The 12,019-nt window shown below is 44.6% G+C and overlaps 1 protein-coding gene across 2 annotated transcripts; it reads right to left on the bottom strand.

The window, feature by feature from the left end:
* Nucleotides 1-4,753: 4,753 nt before the first annotated feature.
* On the bottom strand, nucleotides 4,754-10,595 carry LOC147892367 (inactive protein kinase SELMODRAFT_444075-like). 2 transcript variants are annotated; one of them, XM_087386962.1, is made up of 10 exons: nucleotides 9,394-10,595; nucleotides 9,156-9,313; nucleotides 8,969-9,063; nucleotides 8,261-8,877; nucleotides 7,302-8,153; nucleotides 7,037-7,197; nucleotides 6,778-6,854; nucleotides 6,538-6,685; nucleotides 6,128-6,277; nucleotides 4,754-6,029 (listed from the first exon to the last, which is right to left on the bottom strand). In XM_087386962.1, exons 1-10 carry the CDS (start codon nucleotides 9,650-9,652, stop codon nucleotides 5,691-5,693), a joined length of 2,856 nt encoding a protein of 951 aa, XP_087243088.1. In that variant the 5' UTR covers nucleotides 9,653-10,595; the 3' UTR covers nucleotides 4,754-5,690. The 2 variants fall into 2 exon arrangements, with proteins under 2 accessions (XP_087243088.1, XP_087243089.1); XM_087386963.1 differs by lacking the exon at nucleotides 4,754-6,029 and having other exon boundaries at nucleotides 6,133-6,277; nucleotides 6,561-6,685.
* Nucleotides 10,596-12,019: the final 1,424 nt, after the last annotated feature.

Here is a 12,019-nt window from a genome sequence, read left to right as displayed (position 1 = left end):
ATGCATAGCAGTTAGCTATATCAACACAAAAGATAGATTCATTTTTAGTTGGTAGATTAAGAGATACCTCAAATATGGAGTTAATTATCAATAGTAATAAAGTATTTACTTTTAGAAAATATTTGGTGATTAAGGTTTTGTTTACAAATTGAACAAATGAAAGGGAGAATATCATGTGATGATAAGTCCTTCAAGAGATTAGAAGTGACTTGTGTAGGGATGACCATGTATCTTCTTCCATGCATGGGTTAGAGTTAGGCCCATTAACCCTAAGGCTGCCATAGATTGGATCCAATGAATGCATTCAAATACCATAGTATTAGAGCATTTTCCTAATCTCAAGATGTACAAATGTGATTTCACCCAATCAATTTCATCTATTAAATCTTTATTATCTAATCAAAATTCACATCTTTAGAATTTACTAGTATTAAAATTTTTAAGTTGGGTAGTATGGTCATTTAGGAAAGACGACTTAGCCACATGGTTATTGTTTAAATTGCATAGAGATAATAAATCATTCCAAAAATTACTAAGGGGTTTAAGGGCCAATGAAAAAAGACAAGGTTTACAAGGGATCTGATTTGTACCCTTGCAAAGTGTTTGTCTAATAATTTTGCTTTAAAAGATTTTGATATCTAATGTTTGAACATGTGATCCCCTTTTAATGTTATCCTTAGACACTTCAATAATTAATGGTTTAAATGATTTAAAAGAAGAGCATTTACAAAGAATTTCCTCCTTTTACCAGGAATACTTCTTTGCAAATTAAGAAGTATTCAACTTATTGGTTTATCATACTTCCATTTACAAATGGGATTGGAAAGTATGTTTGTTGAATTGGGATTAAACTTATTAAAGCAGCATGAAAATAAATTATTCCTTATAGAGACACTTTCTAAAATTCTAGAGGTGTAATGAAGATGCAAAATGCCCATGGTTTCTTTATTAAGAGAGTTTTTCACCAAAATCATTCTTCCAAAAAACTCCATCAATGACCTAGAACCTGTCACACCAATGACCATTTGAGTTTTTTTGCCAAGGTAGGAATACTATTACTATTGTTGATCATAGGCCTTTTGCCCTTGTTAAAGCTGGAGCTTGAAGCCGAAGTACTATCACCAATTATTAAAACCGTATTGCTGGGAGTATTAGAGGGTGGTGTCGACACATCCACAATATCTTGAGGTGGAAAAGTAGATCCTCGGCCACTATTATTATGTCCACCTCTTGTGTAGCTTCTTCCTGATCTAGCTCCACCATGGAAAGGGGCCTGCCACCTTATTGCCTCTTCCATTGTCTCTACCTCCAAATTTTGGTTTCATAAGGTTGGTACTTTCCCTAGAAAATGAAGGGGGTTTAATTTAGGCGTTTAATCATAGTGAGTCCTTGTTCACCATTCATTGAAGAAAAGAGTTTGGCCTTTGGATTTTCCACATATTCCAAATCCCCTTAGATCATGAATTGTCTTACAAAGACAAAGGTAATAGGAGTTTCAATTATGGGTTTTGCAGGCCCATTCAACCATATGAGGAATGCAGTAAAAGATGTTGCCAAACTCATACCAGGGTAGAAGAAATCTAGGTGACTCAATATACACCAAACGACATGGTCTGCCCAAATGAGAGAGCCCTCAACATTTGTTTGCTACACAAGCACACTTGAGGAATGGTCAAAACCCGTTCCACAAAAGGGGTTTGTAATTTGTTACCCTTTCCATGCTTGAGTTAAAGCCTCCACATACCAATAGTAGTAGGACTTTAGAGTTGGAACATTTCCTTGCATCCAGTGTAAATAGCCAGAAAGAGGAGGGTGAGTAAATAAAAACGAAAATGAAAAGAAAGAAATGGAAGAAGTGGGAGGTTAGAGTATTAGTAAGAAAGGGTTAAATTAGAAAGGAAATGAAAGTCAAAGGAAGAGAAAATAAGGGGTGAGGAGGGAAAGAAAGAAATTAGGAGGGCGACGGGGAAATGAAATTGTAAGGGCAATAGGTTAGGACAACAAAGAAATAAAGGAGGAGATTATAGGAAATTAAGGGCAAGGAGGGGGGAAATTTTAAATAATTAGTAGCCTTAAGGAGGGTTAGAGAGAGAAGGAAATAGAGATAGAGGAAGAGAAGTGAAAAATTTTGTAATTAAATATTTAAATGAAGGCCAAGGTGGGTAAAAGAATAAGGTAAGCAAGAAATTAGGAGGAGGGGTTGGAATTGGGTTTTTGAAAGAGGAGGGGGCGTGGGGGGGGTGGGTTGGTTATGTTTAATGAAATGGTTGGAAACGGATTTTTGAGGAGGGGGCTTAAGAGGACAATAAGAAAAAACATTGGCGTGTGAGTCCAAGACATCCGAATAGGCGAAAGGGGAGCTAGAGCTTCAAGGCTCAAAGCGAAAGGTCTCTAGAGGCTCATGGGGGCTATGCTGCCTGCAGTGCCGGGGCAAAACTCGAGTCATAGGTCATCAGACTATGTGTAGTAGTAATAAGTTTGCAACGAGAGGCGCCAAGCCGCTAGATAAGAGACTACTGAATGCACAAGCACGAATTACAAGGTGCAATCAAGCCCGATCGAGAACCTGAGACGAGGGAGAGGCATGTTATTTTAGGCATGGCAGGAGAAGGCACGTCACGCGAGACACAGAGGGTCCTCAGAGAAGAGAGCAATGCAAGGGAGAAAGAGGCATAGAGGGTGAGAACGAAGAGAAAGAGGGGGGCTTTAAAAACGTGGGAGGGAAAGGTTAGGGAAGTTTGCCCATTCTTAATTCCTCCTATTAGTTTGCTCACCTTTGGGGCCATTCAATCTATTAGGCCTAAAGGCGCTAATTTTAACAAATTTACTCATCCCACGCATTAGTCTTAATGTTATTTCTTGGATTGTCGTTATATGATGGCCAAAAGGCTTAAAATTTGGACCACCTCTATAAAACTAAGCTGCCCACCAATAGGCTACTTGCCTTTGTTAGTACAAACTTGAAATTGTATCATACATAAGTTACACTTGGAGGGTAGGAGCTAGAAGGTGGGGAGGTAATGCGAGTGCATACACATGGACACCTAGCACGAGGTTTTGTGTGCCATCTACTCCTTGCATGCCATTAATCCCTTTAATCCCTCCTCCCCTCACATCACATGTTTCCTTTTTTGTGCCTCTCTTCAATTCCTCAACTAATGGTTTTTTACTTCCATTTTTTGTTGACTAGAGAGACGTATATTCATCAATGATGCAAAAACTTAGGCCACCCATTGCTCTCTTCCTCCTTCATCGCCGCCATCACCATCTCTTAGCCTCTCCTCGCTCCTTTCCAACCTCCCTCCCTCCCTCACTTTCCTCCCTCGCCATCTCTCAGCCTCTCCCTCCCTCGCTCCTATCCAATCTCTCCCTCCCTCGCTCCTATCCAATCTCTCCCTCCCTGGCTGTTTCTCAACCTCTCCCCCCCTTGCTCACTTCCCCCTCCATCACTTGCTTCCCCTTCCATCACCATCTCTCACCTCTCCTCACTCCTCTCCACCATCTCTCCGCTCCGCTCCCTCTCCCTCCCCTTCCTCTCCTCCCCCTCTCCCTGCCCTTCCTTGGCTCAACACCTTTGTGTGCTTATAGACCTCACTTGTTTAGATCCTTCAGCTTTTGGAGACTTCTAATTTATCGTGCCTTCTAGATACTTCTAATTATTTGTGCCACTGATTAATCACCACTTCTCTTATGTTAATTTTGACCCGCTCCCCCCACACATTGACTTATTAATTAATAGGTAGTTTTTCTCAAGGGGGGGCTATTGACACTTGAGTTTCCAATAAAAAGCCTTTAAGTCTTGATCTATTCCTTTGGTTTTTCATACTTGTTTGTCCTTCTTGTAACCCTTCTAGGCTTAGCTTTTTAGTTCTATAGCTAGACATCATTGTGACCTCAATGTAACAATGTTTCAAGGGGAATTAGAGATGTTAGAAATACTATATTTGTAATTCCCCGTTCAAATCTAGGAGACCACAAAATATAATAAAATATACAATATTTGGAAAACATAAGGGGAAGCTCAGCCCCAAACCTAAGAATTTTGAAATAAAAAATCTATATTCCAATTATAGTATCTGATCATGTTTACATATAAAAAGCACTTAAAATGGAGCATGCATAATGTCTTGTACTAGTTCCATAAGGTCTGAGATGTCAAGATCTCTAAACCAATTTCAGTAATTCTCTGCTTAACCTTATTTAATGCATTATAAATCTGAATCATTGTATCTACAGATAAATGTTTCTTCAATGAGCATGTACAAAATATCTTGAGCTAGTTAGAAAGATCACTCTCTGACTCATGGTCTATTGCTCCCCCCCCCCCCCCATATTCCTTCTCAAAGAAGGTGATTCTCAGTGTTCGTTGCAGCATGATTATCAAAGTAGTGATTACCTTGGAAAGCCCTAGTTCTCCATCTCCAAGACGTTCTACCTGATAATAGTCCCTAGATCTCCATATCAAAGCTATTCTTATCTGACACAACCTGCATGATGAGCTACAATTGTCGATAGGAAGAAGACCAATAATTCAAATGCTAATGATACGGCATGTAAACACAATCAATCTATCCAATAGCCAGCACTAATCTTATAACGTTCATGTATAATTGCTATTTGAAGATCACATGCACACTATTACCCTCAGAGCCTTCCACTTTACAAATGCATGTGCTGATTAGCATACAATAGACGATCATATGAGTCAATATGCAGAAAACCAGAGAAAAATTGGCTCAGCCCGAGCTCAAGATCATCAAAAGAAAAGCTGCCATAAACAGGAAAAATCACCACCTTCAATCATAATAGCCGTGCCACATTAAAGCCTCTCTTCTCAACTCTTGCAAACAGTCAAGTCACATCAAAAACCTCAGAAGAATACCTACAAGCATGAAGCATTTCTCGCTCTGGAAAATGGATCTAACCATCAAAAGATCCCATAGTTTCTATGACACTAAATGTACAAAAGCCAGGTCTAATCTGCCCAGTCACTGACAGTCACTTCAAGCTTCATCAAGACGATACTCAAATCTTAAATGGTGCTCTTCCATATACACTCTTTGATTTGCATGTCAGATGATGCTGGAAAGTAAAACTTAGAATGATTGTCACCCTTGTTAGATCAGTTTGCTGCCTGCCTTTCTCTGAAGTCCCTGATTATTTCTGGCCTTGAATTACAACTTCCATTCGCATATCTTGCTCCACTGCTGCATGCCTACCATAATGTCACCCTCTATGCGGACAAAACTGAGTTTTCACAAAGCAGCGTTCAGCACAGAAAGATGGAGTACTCAGACCCCAGATATTCACGGTTATGAATGAAGAGCCCCTCGAAACCCAGCAGCTGAGGTTGGCCTCTCAACGTCAAATTGACTCACATCATATCACAAAGACGGGACAATATGTGCGCAGCCCAAATACTCAGCCATGCCATTCAAGAGAACTCGCACTATTTTACAAACGCTCTTGATTAGAGCTATCACCTCATTCCATCATCTGAACAAAAGTGTGGCAAATCTTGTCATTAGTATACAAGAGAAGCTCCAAGAGCAAGATCCACTTCCCCTTTGGTAAGACTGCTCTTAAGCAACCTACTGCTACAAAAAATGCATGCTAAGCTAGCAGGTACAATTTGTAACGCAACACAGGACTCGTGCAATTTGAACACGGTATAGATGAATTTGATTTACTCAAATCATGTCCTCGTATGAGAGCCTTCGAAAATTGCCCCTGTCCTTGTAGGCTGCTTTTAATGCTTCATAGGATAGCTTAGTACTGTGACTTACGAGGGGTTCCCCTAGAACTGATAGTTTCCCAACTTGTCCAATCAGTGATTCAGCACCAAATGAACCACTGTAACTGACCAAAGGAGGGCTAAGGGATGCTAGACGGTTGACTACATATTCACTGGATATGCGACTACTGCGACTACCATATACAGCTGTATCATAGGCGAGTTTACTGCCATAACATGGTGTTGAAGAACCACTTGTATCTATCACCACATCGCCTTCCAATATCCGAAGTACCTTCATCCAGTTAAAAAATGTACCAAATCAGAGAGATACAAGAGCCAAGATCAAACGTGCCCACTAACTTTAGCGACAGTCATTAGCCATTGGTTCACCTGAGACATCCGTGGCCTTAGATGAGGATCTTTCCGAATGCAGAGGGAAGATGCATGCAGCATGCAATAGACCTCATAATCCGAATAACGTCCTTCCAGAAGAGGATCAATTATTTCGCGAGTCCGATGCTCATCCAGTAGAGGGCGTGCCTGCAATACAATACAGATGAGAGATGCCTCTGTGTACGCAACCAGTAGCACGATTACCCTATTAGAGAACGCATCATGCCGTAGTGTCATTTGGAAATATTTGACATGTCCATGATTTCTATTACATACTTTTTTATTGACCTACTGCAGACAGCATTTGGTTAGGGTATATGTATGTTCCATGATCGAATAATTACATTAATATGAGAAAAACGAGACTACCAGAGTATTTCATACTCAGCAGTCCATATAATACTGACCCACTCAGTTAGACATTGCTGACCCTTTGGACGATTTAGGTCAACTGCTTTACGGCCAGTCACAAGCTCCAAGAGGACCACACCAAATGAATATACATCAGCTTTCTCCGTGATTTGACCACTTTGTGCATATTCAGGTGCCAAATAGCTGGTGAAGCACATACAAATCCAAGTACTTAGAATTGGTACTCTGTTGCAATAATTCCAGCTGCTGTAATAAGTCAAAAGCTTCAACCTTACCCAAATGTTCCAATAACCCGCGTTTGGACACCAAGATCACCATCAGGTTGCCATCTTGCCAAACCAAAGTCTCCTACCTGCATGACATGTACTGAGCTGAGAACCGTTGGCAAACCCATTTCAAAAGTAAAATCGTTTGCGAAAAAATGTCCTCCGTTCCTGTATGTAATAGACATTTGCAAGGACTTCTGACAAGTCAAACAAAGTCTCAATTCTCATCTGAAACGAAATTGCCTCCAGGTGAGGTGTGATTGCTCACCATGGGCTCAAAATCGTGAGTGAGTAGGATGTTATTTGGACGCATGTCACGATGAACAATGCAGCCGACGCGGCACTCTTCATGCAAGTATCTCAGACCACGAGCTGCACCAACTGCGATCTTCTGGCGTGCTGGCCACTCTAAACAATCCTTGTCTCTGCCTTTAACAGCACCAAAAGCACGGCTTAAGCCAAAGGGTACCATCCTTTTTGCAGAATCGTGAATTTTTACTTTAAAAAGCTAACATTCTAGAAAGAGATGATACCATAGAGGTGTGAATCTAAAGATCCGTTGCAGATGAATTCATAAACTAGCAACCGTCTTTTGTCTTCAATGCAGTAGCCAATGAGCATCACCACATTACGGTGCTGTGCACAGCTCAAGACCTCCACTTCAGAGCAAAACTCAATGTCCCCTTGAGAGCTGGCAAGTTTGTGCTGCTTTACAGCCACAGCTTGGCCATCAGGTAGAACTCCCCTATGCACAGACCCAAAACCACCCTCTGCGAGAAAATTAGCCTGAGAGAATCCTCCGGTAGCAAGTTCTAACTCCGCAAAGGTGAACCTCCTTGGAGGCTTGCCAAAAACTGGAGCCTTGTGCTGACAGATGGAACACAAAGGTGGGGGTCCTGGAGGCACGTGCCTTGATAATGACATTGCTTTTCTGACACTGGAAGTGCGCTCAAGCTCCCCCTGCTTAAGCCCGTTATCTCCGAGCTCAGCTCGGCCTGATTCATGGTCCCATTGGGAGAATTTCTCCAGAAGATCCTTGGTAGTCAACACCCTTTTCGACCAATTTCCTTTGTCCAGATCTAGAGTTTGAATGGAAGACTTCAGCTCCGGATGTAGATGCCTTTGGGATGAAACGCTGTTCTTCAATCCTACAACTGGCGAGTTCTCGTCGTGCGAGCTTGCTCCCAAATTTCTACTAGAACCACCTTCCCTCATGCTGATAGACAACCTCGCATTCCCTGAAAATCTTTTGGAGGAACCGAGAGGGGAAGCCGGAGTAGAAGCTCTGCCCTGCTTGGCGTTCAACTTGGGGGTAGCATTAGCTGAGTTAGGCCTCGTCTTTGCTAATGGTTTCCAAGGGTCGACTGAGTAGCGCTCTCTTTGGGCTGCTTCCAAGACATTTGCAAAATGAGAAGCTGCCTGCTTAGTAGTGCATGTGAATAAACATCAAACTGGCGGAAAGGCAAAACAAGAATCCGGAAGAAGGCCTTACCGCCTGTCAAACTGTAATCCAGCCAAGGTTGTGGCATGAGATCGGACGGCCTGAAGTACCTCACAGCGCCGGGTTTGGACCTCTGTTCGGGACTGGCTATAGCAGTCCTGCACACAGGGAGAGAATCATCATCGCTACTGGACCCGGAAGGTGCATCAGCGAGGCCAAAATCGGATGCCGAGTCTGTCTCCGAAACTGCCTCCTCATGTTGAAACCCATCTCTGGCCGTTGCTGAATCTGTACAGTTTTGGCCAGATTTGAGTGAACCATCCGCCCCGGCACTGGTCTGAGGGGATGTCCCAGGTTCGGAGCTGGATGTGCAGGATGTTCCCTGCTCAGTTGCTGTGAAGGGAGTTCCCATATCCGGACTGCTCGACGAAATGCCTTCTTCTAAGATCCGATTCGTCGTCGTCGCCTTGCCATTGCCGTTGACAGTTTGCGTTCGCGGAGTTGGCTCCAACCCCCTGGGACCAACTGCCTCCACCGATAGTTTCCTTCCATTTTCGGAAGCACCCCTCATCAGATTGAGGCGGAGTATCTTCGGATTCAAGCGCTTTACAATTACGACGTTGCAATGGAGCTGCTCCATGCAGCACTTGCCCTCCTTCTTCAGCTGACTGCAAAACCAAGGGCAAGGTGAGATTGATGAGCTTCCTAGTAAAACGTTTCCAATCTCTGCTCCTGCGTATGTGTGTCTTGTTCCCTTGCCTGTCCAACACAACCCACGTCGCGCGCACTCTTTCAGCTTCCATGGCTGTCGACCCTCTGCCAGCAGCTGGTACCACCCTCACGCTCACTTTAACCTGTGCAAAGACAGCAACCATAGACGCACCATTGAGCAACAATTTAGAAATACATAGTCCGCCTTCGATCATAGCTCTCAGCACCGAATTACCTTCTTCGAATCGCACAGCTTGTGTAGCTGTTGCATCATATGGGAACAAGAGTCCGTGATTTCCTCTTCCACCTCTCGCGGATTCCCACCTTTGGAGCCTTTGTTAGACCGATTCGCGCAATCTCCCGCGAACTTGGGCAAACCCCACAACTTTCTTCCTGTGGGATGGAAAAGAGCGACGCAGTTAAAAGCCACGCCTCTGTACTGCGAAGCAAGAGCTTAGACGAGCGATGCATACCGTTTCGTGCACCTTGGAGCAGAGCCACAAGCGTGATGCGATCCCCGGCTTGAACAACATTTGTGAGAGTCCACTCCAACGCGTACTTGGTAATCTCCTTCCCTGCATTGACTGCCACAACTACACTCTCGGAGGGCTGAGGCATTGGCGGTGGACGGTCTCTGCCGCGCCTGTGATCAAGCGAGCTGAAGGATCTGGATACATCCTTCATTTTCTTCCGGCTGCTGTTGCTTCCGCTCGATGGCAAAGCGGAATTCATGACCACGCCCAACCTCGATGAAGGATAGGTAGCAAGGTTGGAGATTTTACGCACAACTGAATAGTCTGCACAACTGAAGCTTGTTCACGGGCATGGGAGAAACTGGAGCTGCACCTTGCCAATCCCAGGGTGCCTGCATTTCGCGGAAGCATATGAGGGGGTGATCGACTTCTTGAGTCCCGACGTCTCCCAGCGATAGCAAGGACAGCAATGAGCTCCGCGTGAGGTACTTCAGGCAGACGGTGCGAGGTCGCGATCTGTCTCCGTTGCAATAGAAATAGACTTCAACAGCCCGCGCGAAACTCTTGGTTGTGCCCGTGCCCGTTCGTGTCCGTCGCGCAATTTCCCCCCAGGTCAAAGTCTCGAACGCGTATACTCGAACTCGAAGCGCAGCTGCGAGTCCGTGCGCATTGCAGCAGCCACCACACTCCTCTGCGCGGAAAGCTAGGCCAAATTCTTAGGCGGCGGATACTGCATCCACTGAATGATGAAAGGGGGCGCGCTGCTCCAGCCAGCCCTTTTGGCTTCGGAGCGGGGCGCTTCTGGCTGCAACTGCAAGCAACGCCTCCTGGTCCCCGGTCCCGGCCCCGGCCCCGAGTCAAATGCTGGAAACTCGGCGATCGAGGCCAAATCGGGTCTTCTGGGCGGGAAACGTGACGGATGATCAGGAGTTGAGGCTGTGGGAAGGGCTAGAGAGCCGCCTTCGCTCAATCGAAGTAGCTTCGCCAAGAACTTGGGGGGAGGAAGCAAGCAGCAGCACTCATGCAGGGGCCTGTCCTCATCCTCCCTCCCGCATAGCAAAGCGTGAACAAGGTGCAGACCTCTGCCATTGCCGAAGCTCCTCCACTTTGTTGAATCTACTGGTTGAGTCCTCACTGCATCTTGAGCTCAAAAAGCTTATTAACTCCCTCGCTCTGAGCTCACAGCCAAAAGCTTGACGCTGTTGTTGAGCTCAGTGAAATGCTGAGGGCCACGCTGGGCAAACAGGCGTGGAGCTGTTCAAGGGAAAAGACGTACAGAGCCAACCGGTCGGCCCGGTGAATCCGACCGGCTCTGCCGGTAGCCCGAAACCTTCGACAAACCGCCAGAGTTTTGGAAATGATTAGAATTTAGGGTCGATCTAAATTCTAATGCGGCATGTCCGCACTCCCTTATAATCTGCTCTCAGTCTCAACTCAGCATTAGATTTATACCCCCCTTTAAGGAAAGTTTCCCCCATTTACTTCCATTTACTTCCCATTCTTGTTTGAATCTTGATCCATTCATCTCCATCTCTAGCATTTATTGCAAACCTAGACACTCTCCTATACCTCCTAGTGGTGTGCAAGGTTTGCTATCTCTGTTTTGCATTCACCAAATGAGACATGAACACATCCCTCCAGTGCCGGAGATGGAGGAAATGCTCCATGTAAAAGAGGATGGACTTCTCAACTAGCGTGTTGAAGATGGAGGAAGTGCTCCTTGATGTAACTGAAGATACACTTCTTAGCTAGTGTGCTGGACTTGCACCTACACACGACACGAAGTTTGTGGCCATTCAAGAAAAGACACAATTCATCCCAAACTCACAACTCCTCTATATGTCAAAGGCAATGACAATGCAATAGTGTAACTTGGGAGGAGAAATATAAAAATGCCACAATATGAAGAACTAATTCCAATTCAAGTGAAAGTGTTACAATTACATCTCACATTGCTTTAAAATGCAAACTCAACCTACACACCCCAAAATATGCTTAAAAGCTACTATACAGAACTTCCAAAAAAATTTGTAGGCTTTGTGATTTTTTTATTCTTTCCACATTCACCCACCCACTCACACACCCATGGCCAAATATGAGGGGCACATTGCTAAGGTTCCAAGGCATTAATGTCCCCCCATCGAACAAAAATTCAAAAAACCAATAGTATTATATTAGTCCATGTGAATTGGCGAGGAGGGCGGGTGCATAAAGGGTGAAATATAAAGGATTAAGTGGGAGAAGGAAGGAAATATTAAAGGTTGAATAATTACGAGAGGGGAGGAAGCTACGATCCCCTTCATGCTCAACCTCGCCCTCTTGCTCTTGGCCCTCCTCGTTGTAGGCCCTTCATAACCTCATCCTCTCCCTCTCCCTCATCCTCATCTTACACTTAACACCCTCCCCTTCCTCCTCTCCTCTCCCACTTAGCTGCCCCCCTTTCAACTCAGCTCCTCGTCAGCTTCTCTTGAGCCCTCCTCCACAACCTACTCGGCTCCCTCTCTCTTTTGCTCAACTCTCCCTCCATTCTTCCTCTTCCTCTCCTTGTTTTGGGCCCCTTCACACCCTACAATATGTGTGTCACATGTCCATATACATTGGTCATTATGTCGTCAATTCTTGTAGC

Source organism: Dipteris shenzhenensis, chromosome 16 (assembly GCF_047967505.1).
Source record: "Dipteris shenzhenensis isolate YYH24624 ecotype China chromosome 16, Dip_SZ_1.0, whole genome shotgun sequence".
Taxonomy (NCBI): Eukaryota; Viridiplantae; Streptophyta; class Polypodiopsida; order Gleicheniales; family Dipteridaceae; genus Dipteris; species Dipteris shenzhenensis.
Note: the sequence above shows the minus strand (reverse complement) of the source record. Positions and strands in the feature narration are given on the sequence as shown.